The sequence below is a fragment of the Lepidochelys olivacea genome, assembly GCF_965140295.1.
Source record: "Lepidochelys olivacea isolate rLepOli2 genome assembly, chromosome: 4".
In the NCBI taxonomy this organism is placed as follows: domain Eukaryota; kingdom Metazoa; phylum Chordata; order Testudines; family Cheloniidae; genus Lepidochelys; species Lepidochelys olivacea.
Window position 1 is genome coordinate 142,892,714 of NC_140414.1, and position 16,398 is coordinate 142,909,111.

The following is a 16,398-nucleotide window of genomic DNA, read 5'->3' on the forward strand; positions in this document are numbered from 1 at the left end:
TTATTTAGATATGTCACATACATGTCTTTTTTATATTTTAAGTTAATCGAATGTGATTGGACAACCAACCTTTGAAAGAGCTGCATGTAATGCAAGGCTAATTGAATAAATGCAGTGCAAAATAGATTTGCAAAGCAAAAGACTTGTTTACATTTTACATACAACAGAAGTGAAGGTGTAAGTACAGTATTTTATCAACTTTTTTCCTATCCTTTTTTTAAAAAGTTGTTTTAAGGGTTTTGTTTTTACGCTATCTTACCTTATCATTTTCTGCTTTGCTAACAGAAATGCTTTCCGACTGTTGTAACAAAATAGGAAGGTGTGCTCTCATTACTGGCTCACGACTTATACTGCTGACTGCAAAGTGTTGCAGAAACCTTTTAAAAGTAAAGTTGTATTATCTTCTAATCAAAACAATGTGGATTTTTCCCCTCCACATGAATAGCTGTAACTTGACTACAGTAAAACATGTTACTGGATGTAGACCTTAATAGAGACCTCCCAGAGAGGGAAAAATATTCCAACTCTGTATTAATATTTACATCTCATAATAATTATTTAGTAAGAAGAGGTTAGAGAAACAATAGGTCTTAAAATATGACATCTTTGCAATAATTCTTGGAAACATGTGATCTTTTGAAATTACAAAAAACCCAACTCCTCACCTCTCTAGTTCTGGGAGGCTAGCGGACACTTTTAGTTGGCTCCATCTTTCCCCATCGGGATAGGACAAGGCATTATATAGCTTCTGCATGTTGGAGTATCTAAAATAAGCACAACTATTTGTTTAGTTCAAAACAAACCCTGACAATTTCATCTATTTTTAATCCACATATCCAAGTAGTAAATTCTGGTAAAAAATTAGTGCAAAGTAAAAATTGTTCTTATAACTCTCTAAAACATCTAATATTTCATCATTATTCTGGCTCTTCAAGTGAATCAGCTATAAAACATTCTACAGTGCTTGAGAGGTCACATAGCTCGGCTGAATGTTAAATAGAAAACACGACACTATATGTATAATTATACGTGAATGCACGAAGATGAGCAACATCAACTTACAATCTCTTGTGTTCTACAGATAGGAAATCTGCCTGGACCACCTTTAAAGATACTCCTAAGTTTGTCTGTTGCCACGAGGAGAAAACCTGAAATAAAACAAAAAAACAAGCCTCACAACACTGGATTGATTTGCTTTTCACACATTTGAAATGTTAGTGTAACAACAATCTAAGAGTCTTTTAAAAGTATTTTTCTTTCATACAGCAAATTAAGTCTCTTATCTACAATGCCAACTCAGAATGCTTCTTTTCTTTAAAACAGAAAAGCCCCTCACTAAACAACCATCTCCAGCCATCCCATGACTGAGAAAGCTGAGTGGTAGGAGAAGCCACAATCATACATATTTGGAAGGAAAGATGTTTACCCCACACAAGGCAAGCAAAACAGAAGCAAAAAAATCAGGGATCTGCCAAATAAATGGTCAACAGTACTCATGCATTTACAGGAAAATAATGGATACAGATTTCAGGTAGCTTCCTGATGCAGAGCTGAGATTTCCAATAAGCATCCCACTACTAACCACACTGGGACCGAGACAAGGCAAAAAGAAAGGGGAAACTGTATACCAAATGGCAAACAAACTGGGCTGTGACATTACTTGTGGACGCTAAACTGTGTGACATACGAAATGGACAAACCAGAAATGTTTACCTGAAATTGAAGTTCTGAGAGTTGTGTCTTCAATGATCCACATTACTAAGAGAAATGAGGCTGAATGTGACTTGCAACCCCTAATTTCAAGATTTTAAGCCAGTCTCACAACGGATGTACCAGCATAATGAAGACAGATATCTTCAGCCATCAACTGCTAGCTCCTTTTCAGCCCCAATGCTGCTAAACTATGCCAATGAATAATGCATATCTCAAGCAAGTTGAGAAATGGGTCTATGATACAGCTCTATCACACTTCTACGTGAAATAGTCTCTCACCAAATGCAGGACCATTCACACTTAAAACACGATATAATTATACACGTCATGTCATACATCTACTTTCATTGCTAATGATCACTAAATATTTACAATCCCGTTTCTTGTAGCAAGACAGGAATTGGATATGTGTACCCTTCCTTCAGGAATGTGGAAGCCCTGCAACTTTGAAAAGAATAAAAGTGCCTAAGCCTTTTTTCTAAGAACTCAGTTCCTAGTATGAGAGGAGGGAACCCTACAGTCCTCTAGAGTCTATAGCATCGCAAGAGATGAGCAGATATAGGACAGCCATACCATTCCATCAGATACCTCTTTGTGAATATAGGGTTCTTCTGCTTCCTTAAATTAGAAGGGACAATGAAACTCTAAAATGGACAGTGGTATGAAAAGCCAGAAGAGTTCACATTAATGGCTTCTGCACTGAGAAAAGACACAGGACTCAATGCCTATTGCCTGCATACTACTGAACTGCGGTGAGCAGAAGGGGATATTTAAACAGTTTCAGAGCTCTAAGCTTGTTTTGTATCAATGAAAAGCCTACAAACTTATGCACTGTTATGACAGAAGAATCATATTAAACTCCTGAAACAGAAGGAGGAAGCTCCATATTTCCTTTGCTTCCAGTGGTAACTAAAATATGGTACCTAAAACACTGGACTGGTTCAGTTCAAAGGGACAAAATGGTGCAAACAGAAGTAATAACTTCAACCTTTAAATCATAGCAGACCATGAGAGGGAACATGAGACTAAAGTTGTTTTCAACACTTCCCACAAGTTTCTTCAATCCCAAGGTGAATGTAAGAAATTAGTTCGATCTATGTACAACTGCCTTTGAAGTCAAGTGTTTTGTAACGTTGACCTGATTTTACTTCTAGTGAGGTGCTGATTTAACTTTCTGAGACAATGGCTTAAATCTTATTCATCTAAGTCATGCTACCCTGAATGGCACTGTGTGCCCAGAAGTCAGATTTAGAGGAATCGGGAGCAGACGTTGCAGAAGATTTTTAGGTCTTTCCATCCTCTAAGTAAAGGCAACACCTACAGTCACCCTTTTCAGTATAAATTGCTGAGACATAAAAAGATGAGACAAGAGAACAATCTTCCAACAACAATTTAGCATCTCAGCACTTGATGGTTTTACTTTGAAATCCTAATGCATACAATAAAATTAAAAACTATGACATTATTATTGAAGACAACATATTACTGGCCTGCTTAAAATCTTCAGACTGTTCTGCTGGACTCAGAACCTAAATATGTTAATGATTATAAAATGTCCCTTACGAAACACAGCCTTCTCCACACTTTCCAGTACAATCTACTTTGTGAGTGAGACTATCAATTGAAGGGGTACATGACAGTACTAAATCTAAACAAATGAAGCTTTTACCTTCTTTAAAGACCTCCTAGGATCGTGATCCATAGGTGTATAATCAGAAATATGCAACAAACCACTCCAATTTCAAGCATCAGGACCTCTTAATGTAAGTGATAACAGTAGAAGAACTCACTTGATACAAGGAGGACTTGTGGCACCTTAGAGACTAACAAATTTGAGCATTGGCACCTTAGAGACTAACAAATTAAGGTGCCACAAGTCCTCTTTTTTTTTGCGGATACAGACTAACATGGCTGCTACTCTGAAACCTATCACTTGATACAGTACACTTCCAAAGGCCGCTATTACAGAATGGTAAGAACAAGCTATTCAAATACAAACATTTTCCCCTGACTTGACTCGTAAGTTTTTCTTTTCTAATGATCAGATTTAAAAAGATCTTCAAAACTTTTTCCAGGACTTATGACTCCTCTTTCATAAGGAGAGCTTCTCTGCTTCTTCATGATTCCTATAAGGATAAGTTTAACTGACCAACATGCTTTGGCGAATAATTAGATAAACTACTAATCTGGAACCAGAGAAACAAGAGGACTCATGATTTCTGGGTTGCCAGGGATTGCGAATATCACAAATTAAACCAATAGTTTAAGAAACAGGAGGCAGTGGAAGGGGACATTGGGAAGATACAGAGCACTATGTTAAAAAGCAAGCTATCATTACCTCTACAGAGAAGACAGTGCACTGATCTCAAATATTCATAAAAAATATCTTCTGTGTTAAAAATATCTTTGCCATTAAAATTATCTTTAACTCAGTAGATAGATTTGATATCATGACTGATTTAGATACTACGAAAACTAAGTATAATTACTGTAGCAAAAAATATACACCAGTGCCATACCTGAAATGTGACTATTACAGCCTTTATACTCTACAACCCAAACTCATTGGCTAGAAGGGAACACACATGATAACTTTAACAGTGATTATGGGGTAATATGCTAATGACAATCATAATCTGAAAGTTATCATTAGGAACATGCACAAAAGTTAAGAAAGATTTTCTCACACACAAGATTTGAGGAATCAAGCACAGAGTCACATTTCTCTCATACTGTTGGGAGAAAAGGCACTGGTGATTAGCAGCTAGATATAAGGCCCATGCCCTGGGACCTGGACTAGATGACCCAGGGAGTCTCTTGGGCCTTAATGTCTACAAATTAAGTTCCAGAAGCTTGAGGTGAGGGGGAGGAGTGGAAGAGTTGCTCTTGGTCACACCACTAACAGAAAGAGATGATTACCATGGATGCTCACCTTCAGAAAACTGCTACCCTCTAACTTGTCATATTAAGACTTTGAGAAGTTGAGATTTGAGAGCTTATCTTAAATCCAGAATCTGATTTTATTTTTAGTCAGGTGCTGATTTTACTTAATAGCTGCACTGACCGAGGCATAAGAAAGTCAACTGGCTTGCCTAAGATCCCATGGTGAATCTCAGTGACTCATCCTATATTAGGAGCCCAACTCCCACGCTCTAACCACCTCCTTATCTTGCTTCTTAAAACATCTTCCTTTGTCCTTTCATCACATAGAACATTATATGGGTATTTTTGTTACACTTTAAGCAAGATGGTATTTATTTACTTTACCTGTGAATAAAAAGCTTTATAGATCTTTGATTTTGGGAAAAGTCCAATCATCAAGAAGTTGCTTGGGGTATGGAACTGAACTGGTAGATGAGCAAGCAAGGAACTTTTGAAGTCTATAAAGAGAGCAGCCACAACACTGGTAGAATCCTAGAAAGGAAATAAAAGGAAGTTTTACAATAAACTGTTTTGAGAATTCAAAAAAAATCATTTTTGTTATATTTACATGCATAATTATTAGTATTATTTCTCCAATCTATAGCACTTTATAGTCACATTTACTGTGCATCCTTTCAAGCCTGAAAAGGCGATCCCGAAAGAGTTCCAGTACAGAAATGTAGCAGAAGGAGCCACCATAATAAGTGATATGGTTTTCAGATAGCCAGTCATAAGACAAATTCTTTCTCCTGTGGTATTAAAGAGTTAACATAAGTTTGAAAGGGGCCTTCAAGATGGGTCAGCTGGACTTTTTTTTTTTTTTTTTTTTTTTTAAAAAAACAGAGTTGCCTTTCAAAAATTTCTGCACCCTCTAAGACATAAATTTCCTTCTTGAAGCATTCAACTGTGGCTTTGAGGTTTAGGCAACCCACAACCATCCATATGCTATTTTCCTCTACACTAGTAGTTCCCCAGAGTTCTCTGCTGGCAGACCTCTTTTGGTAGTATAAATGGTAAAATCTGTAACACTGAAGGTTAAAATGGATAGCATAGCGGTAAGTCAGGCAAGCTTACCTTACATCACAGATTTCACAATTACTACCATGAGAGGAACTGTGCCAGTAGTGAAGTATGGCTATGAGGTTTGCCAGTAGAGATGCAGCATGTAAGTATATTGCAAGTGTCATGTCTATCTCATAAAGCCCCCTACAGAGTTTAAATTCAAATAAATAAGTCTAGTATTCCTACTGCCAAAATTATATTCTTGTAAGCCAAAAGAAAATTGAAACTAATGAGATTCCTGTTCCCTAGAACTCATTAAAGTGGGATTCCTGTCAATTTAAATATCATTTTGATTTAATAAAATTATGTTGTATTTGCATCCAACAAATCTCACAATGCTTTTACAAACATTAATGAAGCCTCAGTATCCTGTAATGAAGAGAATTTTATCTCTACTTTACAAAAGTAGAAAGTAAGGTTCTATCACTTAAAATTCACGCAGGACATTGGTGGTGTTCTTTTTCAAAAAGTTTGACTTCTAGCCTCCTTGCTAAATACAATAAAATACCACAGGTACAGCATAATGAAGTTTTGTGTGCACGTATTCCGGATCACAAACACTGCTCCTGGGAGGACTGGTGGTGTTCTGCCTAGGAGATGGAAGTCTAGTATTCTTGTAGACCTTGCCTCGGACAGCTAGTAGACAAAAAAATCCCAGTTTTATTTTGCACTATCCTACTAATGAAAATTGAGAAGGAATCAAATTTTAGGCTGGTCAATGCTTAAATATGAACGCCTCAATCTGGGGAAGTCTTTCAGCATAGCCATCTACAAGCAGAATTCCTACCCGGGCTACTGATCACTCAGAAGGGAGAGAAAAAGTCAAGGAGGATTTTTACAAAATCCATCATGGATGCCAAAAACGACCACATTCCCTTTTTTCCTTTTTCCTTAAAGATGCAATCACCTTGTATACTATAGAGTAGCAAGGCTCAGAAACTACTTCATTCTCCCCACCTCTACTAACTACCTCTCTATCGTAAGGAACGTTTAGACCTGGACTTCAAAACCCAGGGAGCTTGACCGAGAAATGAGTGTGTGTCATGCCACGATCTGAACTGGGTTGTGGTACCCATCGCTTCTGGGGCACTGCACCTCTCCCACAATGGCAGCTCCACAGCATCAGTGAACGTGGAACAATCCAAACGTCGAAATGGGACCATACAGAAGCCTCATGTCAGCAGCAACAGTTTGGTATCCCACATCAAGAGGCAAATTATTTTAACCAGAAAAGGTAACAGCTACTTCATCGTTAGCTTTACATTTGTAGAACACAGTAAATTTCCCAAGCCATTTGTCTTTTATGTAACTATATTTGCTTAACAATGCAATAAACAGAATCAAGCTTTACAGAATCTTTCAAAGCATATTATAGGGCAGTACACCAAGATGATTTCTTTTCTAGAGGAAGACGATAAATCTTACTAGCCAGCAAAGTGCAATTCAAAAGGTCAATAGTCACAAAAAGCCTTAAAATATATCGTACACTGTGCCTTCAAGAACTACTAAAACTATGAAGTCTCAGAATTGGTGAGAAGTTAGTCCTACCCAGACATTATTTATGCTGATTAAATCAAGCTAGACATAAAAATTCTGGACACAGCACCGTTAAAGATTAGCGGCATTTGAACTATCAAAGCTTAAACTGAAGAAGTTACATTTAAAGTACAATGCCAAGTGATTGAACAGTATCTAAAACTTGTACTGCAACTAGATGTTTCTGCATTGACAGAATTTATTGCTTTTGTTCACTTTTTAGAAATGCTAGAGAAGTTTGAGAAAATTTTCTTGTGCAGACCTAAAGTTTAGGTTATGAGGGTCACAGGTCAAACACTAACAGGTGCTGTCATGTGTCTTATGGTACCCCTTTCTACCATGCGTTTTTGTGTAGTTTATCGTTTACTACGATTTTCCTGTACTTTTAGTTAAGTCATAGTAATAATCTTTCTCTACCTAGAATGGAGAACACATGGCTTTCTTCAGAGAAAAGCATCAAGATTTTAAAAGGACAAAGCTCAGCCCATGCTAACTCACTGGAAATTAAGTGGCATGTTAACTCAGCAGCCCTAAGAGTGGGAGTCCCAAATCAACTTCCAAACCTATATTTGTTCGGTTGACAATGTTACTAGGATTAGTTGTAATTAAAAGATGAAACAAAAAAAATAGAAAATCTAGATTTTAGAATTTTATAAGATGTGCATTTTACTTTGCGGTCCTACTTACTCTTGCTTGTAATACTTTCTCACTTGGAAGTGCAAATGATTATCCTTTCCTCTGTATCTATATTATTGTTACGCTCTACCTTCCAAAAACAGTGCACTAACAATCCCCTTATCCTCCTGTCATGTTTTAATATTTTTAGCTCTATACCCTTGCTTCATGCCAAGTCAGTTAAACAATAAAATTCTCCTTCAAGGTTTTGCTTTGCACACAAACCTGGCAACAGTTCAAAAACGATAGCCAGACCCCATAAATAGCCAGAGTTTTATGAAAGTGAGTGTCTTGAATCAAACAATAGAAGGAAGGTCAGTGTTAAAATAGCTTATACAACTACAAAGAGTTGGTCAATATGGTATTAAAGAAAAGGCAGCTAAGGTAAGGGTCTCTTTACTGTTGTGCTTTTCAACTTTAAGCACACGCCTTTCTTGTATTTTACTTTTTTTAAAACTTTATGAAATCATATCTACACAATGCTCTCTGGAAGTCTCTGTACAGTAACTTAAGTACTTGAGACTGAAGATAAACTGGTGCTTTTCTTTTTAGAGCACATACGAAACTTTGTGCTCATCCCAAGTAATCTCATATTCCTACTCTCAGTAATAAACTTTGAAAATAAGAAATGAATGTAGTTAAAACAGATCTGTCTACCTTTAAATGGAGCTGCCCACACTAACCCAATGCTTAATTCCCAGAACTCACATCACAGCAAGACATCAGAATCAGCATATGTTTAACATGGCAAATCATCATCGTGTAATGGACTAACAATTTGGTCAGAAAGTGGCAAAAGCCAATGTCTGCTAAAATAATGGTGTGACGTGTCATTCCATATTCTTTAAGAAAATATGCTTATGATATGAATATGACAACTGATATACTTTATGCAAAATGGCTCATGTGAGTCATTGGAAAGGTTATGATTTACTGAATGTGATTATAAAATTTGTATGCGTGTATCATTTCTGTATCTGAAGTTAGGAACATTGACTATGTATCTGTATTTCAACTATGCTACTTTTGGTGATGCGCACTGCTAACACTTCAGGTACAACAATAGAAAAGCCAGACAGGGTGGATGGCCCATCAGCGAGGACAATGTGCTGTGAAAAGCTTGGCCTTCCTGTGGACACTCCATACTGCCATTGACTCATGGACGCTGTGATACTACAGGATCAGGTGGTCTTGTCACCTCATACTAAAACATTACCTGGGATTTCTTGTAACTTTCTACTGTAAGAGAAGGGGGGAGTCAAGTTAGGGAAACAAAGGATTCCTGCCTTATGTAAATTCTATTTAAGGGTGGACAGGAAGGCAAACACCAATCCTCCTCTCCATGGCCTGGAAGAAAGACTACAAAAGGGAAGGCAGGAGGGGAGTCCAGACTGAGATAGGGGTCCACTCTGAAAAGGAATATAGCTGGAACTCTGAACCACAGAAACTTTGCAGACTGCCTGCAACAATATCTAGGGTGAGAAATGCTATTTGTAACCAATTTCTTTAGTGAAACTAGCTTAGTTTGCGTTTGATTTCATCTACTTAGCAATCTGCTTTGTTCTGTTTGTTACCCCTTTTTCCACTTAAAATCTCCTTTTTATAGTTAATGATTTGTTTTGTTGATTATTAAACTCAGTTTCTGTAATTTCTAACTGGGGGCACAAGAAGTGTGCACACCTCTCTCCACATTGAGGGAGGGGGCGAATTTCATAATATATCTTTGGGTCTGCACTCCAAAGGAGGTGGACAGCTGAGTGCTGGAGCAAGTCCCTTAAGCTGAGTCTTCCCAGAGCTGATCTGCAGCTGGGTGTGGCCCTGCCTGTGTGTGTGTGTGTGTGTGTTGGAGGAGGTTTTTAAGAGCCTGGCTCAGCAAGACAGGTTAAAGGGAGCCCATGCTGGCAAAACAGGTAGACTCAGTGGTATCTCAGCACATTGGGTGGGTTGGACCTCTTGGGAAGCCATCACAAATGGTTCATGTGGTTTACTGTAATTAACTGGAATACATATAATAATGTAGAGCACATATGCAGCATGCTTTTCTTCCTCACTTTTCTCTCCCTGGGAAAGGTGAGCCAGTCATCCCTTTCACAGTGTCAGTTACACAATACTCTCCAACAGTAGATAAAGACACGCCTCGTGACCTTTCAAATGATAAGTGGTACACTGCTAGCAACATCTGACTGAAGGTTTAAAACGTCTGGTATAGCTGCAGCACTTCATCTACACACAAACCATGTGACTGGAGCTATGACTTGAAACACAACAATGAAAAATCTGGTTAAAGTAAGTTTGCTAGATGTATAAACGAGTAAAATACATTTTGTTTTCATTTACAGTTATTTACTTTTAATCATTTCACACTATTTTTTTTTAAATTAAGCTAATAAAAAAACAAAACCCCTTTCCACTGCATAAAATAAAGGTAGCAGCCCAAACTACAAAGATATCCATGATGAAGTTCCCATCCTAAAATCTCATCCTACTTACAGTTCAGCCACCATGAAAGTACAGAAAAAGTAGTATAAAGAATAGGAATTTGAATCCTGGAGTCTAAGAAGTATCTAATTGGCATTCTACTGAATATCAACAATATTCTGCACGTCTTACAAACACTACCATAAAGATTCAAACATGTTTTTGCTAGTTACTTCATAAATACCCCTGTAAAAAAATAAATTAAAGACAATCTCCGACAATAACTGCAACCCACGGAAGCACTTACCCCATCATAGAACTGAATGGAATCCATATGATTTTTTGAAACAGTAATGCTCCCATGATGGGGATGGGAAAACAGAATACCATCTGAAAAGAAGTATAATTTACCTAAAATTGAAAATGGAAAGATTATTCATGTATGCAACACGCCACTACTTAGCAATATCTATTGACACTTTTTTCAAGAAAGTCTATTCAAGTTGTATGACGTGATGTAACTGGTGTTTCAGTCCAATATATTATCTTATGCAACAAAAGCAGAAGTAACCTATTCCACAGGAAAGCAATCCAGATAGCATCTGTACATCTGTCCCAAACAGTAATTTTTACCAGATTTCTCCAGATGCTATCAGGGAAGGAAACACTTTAAGGAACTGCCACATTATTTGTGTAAGTTCTAACCTCAGGAATCTCTTTAAATTATAATAAATAATAATAATTTTTTGCGGGGCTTTAAACAAACAAAAAAAAACCCATTAATGATTAACTGCAAAACTGAGAAAAACAGTGAATGCAGATTAGGAGAGATAAATACTGGACATGGGCATGGTTTCTGTGTTTCACATTTCATAAGAATTTTTATATACTTTTTTTATTATACACACAATTTATATCTATATGTAAAAATTTAAATATATATAAAATGTATTAACATGTTATTTTCTATAAAAGAGCCAACATCTGATACCTCAAGGAAAAATTTTAACCTATTAATGTCAAAACAGGGCCGACTTTGGACATGCTAATCTGGCCAGTGTCACTTTATATAATTACTATTTCAGCATAATAAACGGCAGGGAACAAGTTCTATTTTTCTTTCACCAATCCCAAACATCACTTTTGCTGTTGGTAGATATTATCTGCATATGTGGAGACTATCAAAGATTATAAAATCCAGTTCCTTTACTTTATTGGCAGACACACTTATCTTCATATGCAGAATAAAAATCTATCATTTTGGTCAGCAATTTTCAAACTTGCTCGTGATCCAGTAACAGTCAGTAGGTCACACAGTACTGTCTCCCCCTCCTAGTTTCCAGCTGATTTTACAGGCATCAAGGCTCTTAAGAAAACCTGGATGGCCTGTGGAAGCAGCTGGAAAGAAGGAGGAGACAGCCTAGTTTTCACAACAGTTAAACAAATGCTGTTCTAAGGAAGGAGCTCAGCTATTAAATAAGAGAAGGAAAGGAACCACAAGCTGACATAAACAAAACTGCTTCTGCTAGCTATAGCAGAAGCCAAAAGAGACCAGGAACTACCAATGGGACCAGAGCCACTATTAATAGCCATTCCATCCGGGGGCAGGGCAGCACTCCAGAAGAAAAGCACATAGGAGGAGGAAGAAAAGGAAGAGAAGTAAAAGAATGTTCAAGAGGAGTAGGAAGAATTATCTATTTCTCTATGGAAGGGAGAGACTAAATTGAGACAAAAGTAAGGGAGAGAACTGAAAGAGAGGATTAAATAGGATATACATCACACACAGTCTACCAAATTATGGTATAATGAAACAATAGATGTCTTAATACCTTCTCTCTTGAAAGAGAACAAAACGGAAGTTTATGGATACAAAATCTTTAGCATTCTATTCCAAAAAGAAAACACCAATACAAAACAAATTAGCAGGTTTCAAAGTAGGACTTTCATAGTACAGGTAGGTAGTTGAAGTGACAGATCAGTCATTGTTTTTGTGAACACAATTGACAGTTCAACTTCAAAGATTACAATTAATGGGAGAGAATACTGGTTTTGAAGTTTGTATTTATATTTTCTATGTATAAATGCTCTCTAGCATTCCTCTTAAGCCTGTGACTACCATACTGAAAGTTCAATAAAATGGAACACTGTTGATGAACACAATAGGGAGACTAAAAAAATACAAGTTTAAGGCCAGAATGAAGAGCACAATGAAAATAGAGGCACACAATCTAGCCTTTGACTGTGTATTAGTAATCCATGTCTTGAGACAATGGCATTTACTGTTCAATAAAGTGGCAGGTTGTACACAATTACACAGATGTCAGACTGTGGGTGTTTGGGAACAGCTTCATTACTCCCAAGGCTAAAACCAAGCACATTGCAGAGTTAACATGCCTTTTTCTTGGGTGGTTGAGAAAAGAAAGCAAGACATGTGGCTTGTCACAGAAGACAGGTGTCAAAACAGCGGACAAGTCAAAAGGAGGTAGTAAGTAGGGGAGTGAATTATTTTGAGGGGAAATTCTATAGCCTCCATTATGCAGGAAGTCAGACTAGATGATCACAATGGTTCCTTCTGGTCCTGGAATCTATGAATCTAAGATTAGAGCTTCTGGAACAAAAAAGTAAGACCAGAAAGAGACTAGATTTAGCCTATATCCAAATGCCTGGGGTCAGGATAACTTCCAAGTCACCTAATTACCTCACACAAGACCAGTTTGATATCATCCTACTTTCACTTTTATCCAACTCTTAATATGGCAAAGAATGCACTTTAAATTGGCAAGATCCTGTTAATGTATTGGTTCAAAATAAAAGAATTCCTAATCACCACAAATATAATCCTGAAACAGGAGGAAACTTTTACCAACAAATAGGAATAGAAACCATTTATACATGGAAAGAATTCTGAAAAAATATTTTAGATTTAAGTTTGAGTGAATTTAATCTTCATTAAAACAAGAGACTCATCGCACTGAACTGAGCCAACCACACGGTATCCAGGTACTACAGAAGTTTTCCACACAGCTCTGCCAGCTAATGCAATTCAACTCTGAAATGTTCTAATCCTGGTTCTCTTACTTAGGCACAAAGGGCCAGTCATGCTGAACTGTGCAGTCATCTGGCAGTGTGAATGGCTGGGGATGAGGAGGCCAAGTTCATGTTCCCTTGCTACATAAGCAAGAAATTAAATCAAGTCTACAGAGAACGTGCAGTATAATAATCCCCAGTGCCATCTCCTTGTAGGTCCCCACCTCAAAAATTATCAAAAAAGATTTAATCTAACAGATCTCACAAAATAGAAGAACATGCCATTTGGCAGACATTGCTGAACAGTTTAAAAAGAACAAACCCAAAACCACTATTATTCTCCTACCATGCTATAAAGAGACCCAAACCTCATTTTGCACAACATTGCTATGCGTGGCTTAATACATTTCTCCACCTTGTAGTCAGACGTAGTCACTCTAAACTCAATCTTGCAATCTGAAAATTATTAAGTACAAGGCACATCATGCTATTTTCACCCTATCTCTGTATCTACTACTAAATAAGATGCTGAACAGATATTCCTAGACTGCCGCAGGACTTTTTTTTTTTTTTTTTTCCCCAAGTTTTCAACTTCTGCCAAGCACTGGAGAAGATGTAAATTCTCCAGTATCTTTATCTCGTATTTTGGCAATAATAAAATAAAATTCGTAATAAAATTTCTCCTCTCTGGACAGAAGGACAAAGTGAATTTACCCTAAATATCTTAATATATAAATTATAGTTTTCTGCTTATGAACATACTGGTTTGTGAGCCCCCAGACTTAAAATATGAAAAGAAACAAATGAAGCAGAGAATATCAATATAATGCCAGGGAAAAAAAGGAAAAATCCTCTCAGTAAAAATAGCACTATTCTGAATTTGTTTCGTGCCAAGCATAAGTATACCATGTATATATAATCTGCCTCATGTGTAGCCTGTCAACCCAAAGAAGAGCCTAGTTCACTACATGATTAACATCTTCTAGAACTGTGTAACTACTTAGAATGTTGAACTGTTCTTTAACACTTACAAAAGACAACAAAAAACTCACCTTCCTCAGGCATGGCCTGTGAACTGCTAGAATAAATATATGCTCCATCACCTCCTGTGAGGAAAGTGCCTAGGAAGGATTCATCTTCCTAAAAAGGAAGCAAAATGTTTTACTGTAACATTATAGACTATATAGGTGATGGAGACTATTCATTCTGAACCTGACCAAGTTTTAAACATTAGATTTACATTACGCAGTAAAAGGATGGGTTTGCATTAAAATATACCATCCCTCAAAAAGAGAAGTCCCTTTTGCCCTTCTATGGTGACTCTACAAATGCAAGTTAGAAGATAGTACTCAGATATAGAAGATCTCTAGTTTTGTGGACAATACTTTCTCTTTCATTAAACAGCTGCTGGCATTCAAATTTATGAGACAGCTACTGCTGAGTGCATAATAGCTGCTCCATTTGCCTACATAGTCACTATATTATTATTTGTTGTTTAAGTACCTGGATTACAAAAAATGCTATATAAAACCAAATTCTGTTCTGTAAATACGTTTCTGAATAAAAATAAGTACTTTTAATAAAAATATAAAAGCCTAATTGATAAATAGTTTTAGAGTTCCTGTCAGACAATTAAAGGACTAAATTACAGAAAAAACAGATATAGCAAAAACAAGTAAATGGTAAAGGTTTAAATTGAGAGAAGCTAGATCAGTGCATTAGACCCTTTCTCATTAACTTTGTAAGTATTGCACCTAATCTCTGCATTTCCGAAGATAAGGTGGCTTTTAATGGCACAACAAAGGTCTGGAATATCATTTTAAAAAATGCTTCCCCCACACACAGTTTTGTAAAATAAAACCTATTAAATTATTTTTCACATTCACAGAGCATAGGCTTTTCGTTTTTATATTATCAGTCGACTGAACCAAAAGCATGTTATACAGTTTAATAGGAACATAAATCACAAGAATATACTTATATTGAAAGGTTAGGCAACTGCAAATTAAACCACAGATGAAAAACTCAAGATTTTTGAGATATTTCCAGATGCTATACAATTTTGTTCATACTTTATATGCATATACACACTCTATATTTATTTATTTTAGGCATATAGCCTGTTATAAATTAAAAAAAATATGTATATTAGTATTGGTCTTTTCAATACATATTTTTGATAACTGAACTCAAGGGGTAACATTATTTAAAACCAAAATTCCAAAGAAGTCTGATTAATAGAACTCTTTTTGGTGTTAGTTTTTAGCTGCGTGTTTGCAGTAAAGAAACCTAAAACTGAGTTTCTGTCATATTCACTGACGTAATCTGTTATTTTTGTACAATGTAGTTTGAAGGCGGGGGGAAAAAAACGGGAGAAAAAGAACAAACTTCCTTATATACAAAAAGACAAACCAAATAATACATTATGCACAGTCCATTATACGAGGACATGTTGTTTGAAGGGCTGTTGATTAATTGCAGTTAACTCATGTGATTAACTCAAAAAAATTAAACGCAATTATTCACAGCTTTAATTGCACTGTTAAACAAGAGACTACCAATTGAAATTTATTAAATAGGTTGGATGTTTTTCTACATTTTCATATATATCTTGTATTCTGTGTTGTAACTGAAATCAAAGTGTATATTTTGATTACAAATATTTGCACTGTAAAAATGATAAAACAGAAAAAATAGTATTTCAATTCACCTCATACAAATACTGTCGTGCAATCTTTGTCCTGAAAGTGCAACTTACAACTGTAGATTTTTTTTTTGGTTACATAACTGCACTCAAAAACAAAACAATGTAAAACTTCAGAAGCTACAAGTCCACTCAATCCTACTTCTTGTTCAGCCAATCGCTCAGACAAACAAGTTTGTTTACATTTACCGGAGATAAAGCTGTCCTCTTCTTATTTACAATGTCAGCAGAAAGTGAGAACAGGCCTTTACATGGCACTTCTGTAGCCAGCATTGCAAGGTATTTACGTGCCAGATATGCTAAACATTCATAAGCCTCTTCATGCTTCGGCCACCATTCCA

At 36.4% G+C, this 16,398-nt stretch overlaps 1 protein-coding gene across 2 annotated transcripts in view; it reads right to left on the minus strand.

Annotated features, from left to right (window-relative positions):
* DNAAF9 (dynein axonemal assembly factor 9) overlaps positions 1-16,398 on the minus strand; it is a 134,370-nt gene that overhangs the window by 41,204 nt on the left and 76,768 nt on the right. For both annotated transcript variants that reach the window (XM_084626795.1, XM_084626794.1), the window contains exons 20-25: positions 14,406-14,493; positions 10,634-10,737; positions 4,981-5,127; positions 1,063-1,148; positions 666-764; positions 260-377 (exon numbers count right to left, since the gene is read on the minus strand). In XM_084626795.1, the coding sequence (XP_084482921.1) occupies positions 260-377; positions 666-764; positions 1,063-1,148; positions 4,981-5,127; positions 10,634-10,737; positions 14,406-14,493 (642 nt within the window). The remainder of the gene's footprint in view (positions 1-259; positions 378-665; positions 765-1,062; positions 1,149-4,980; positions 5,128-10,633; positions 10,738-14,405; positions 14,494-16,398) is intronic.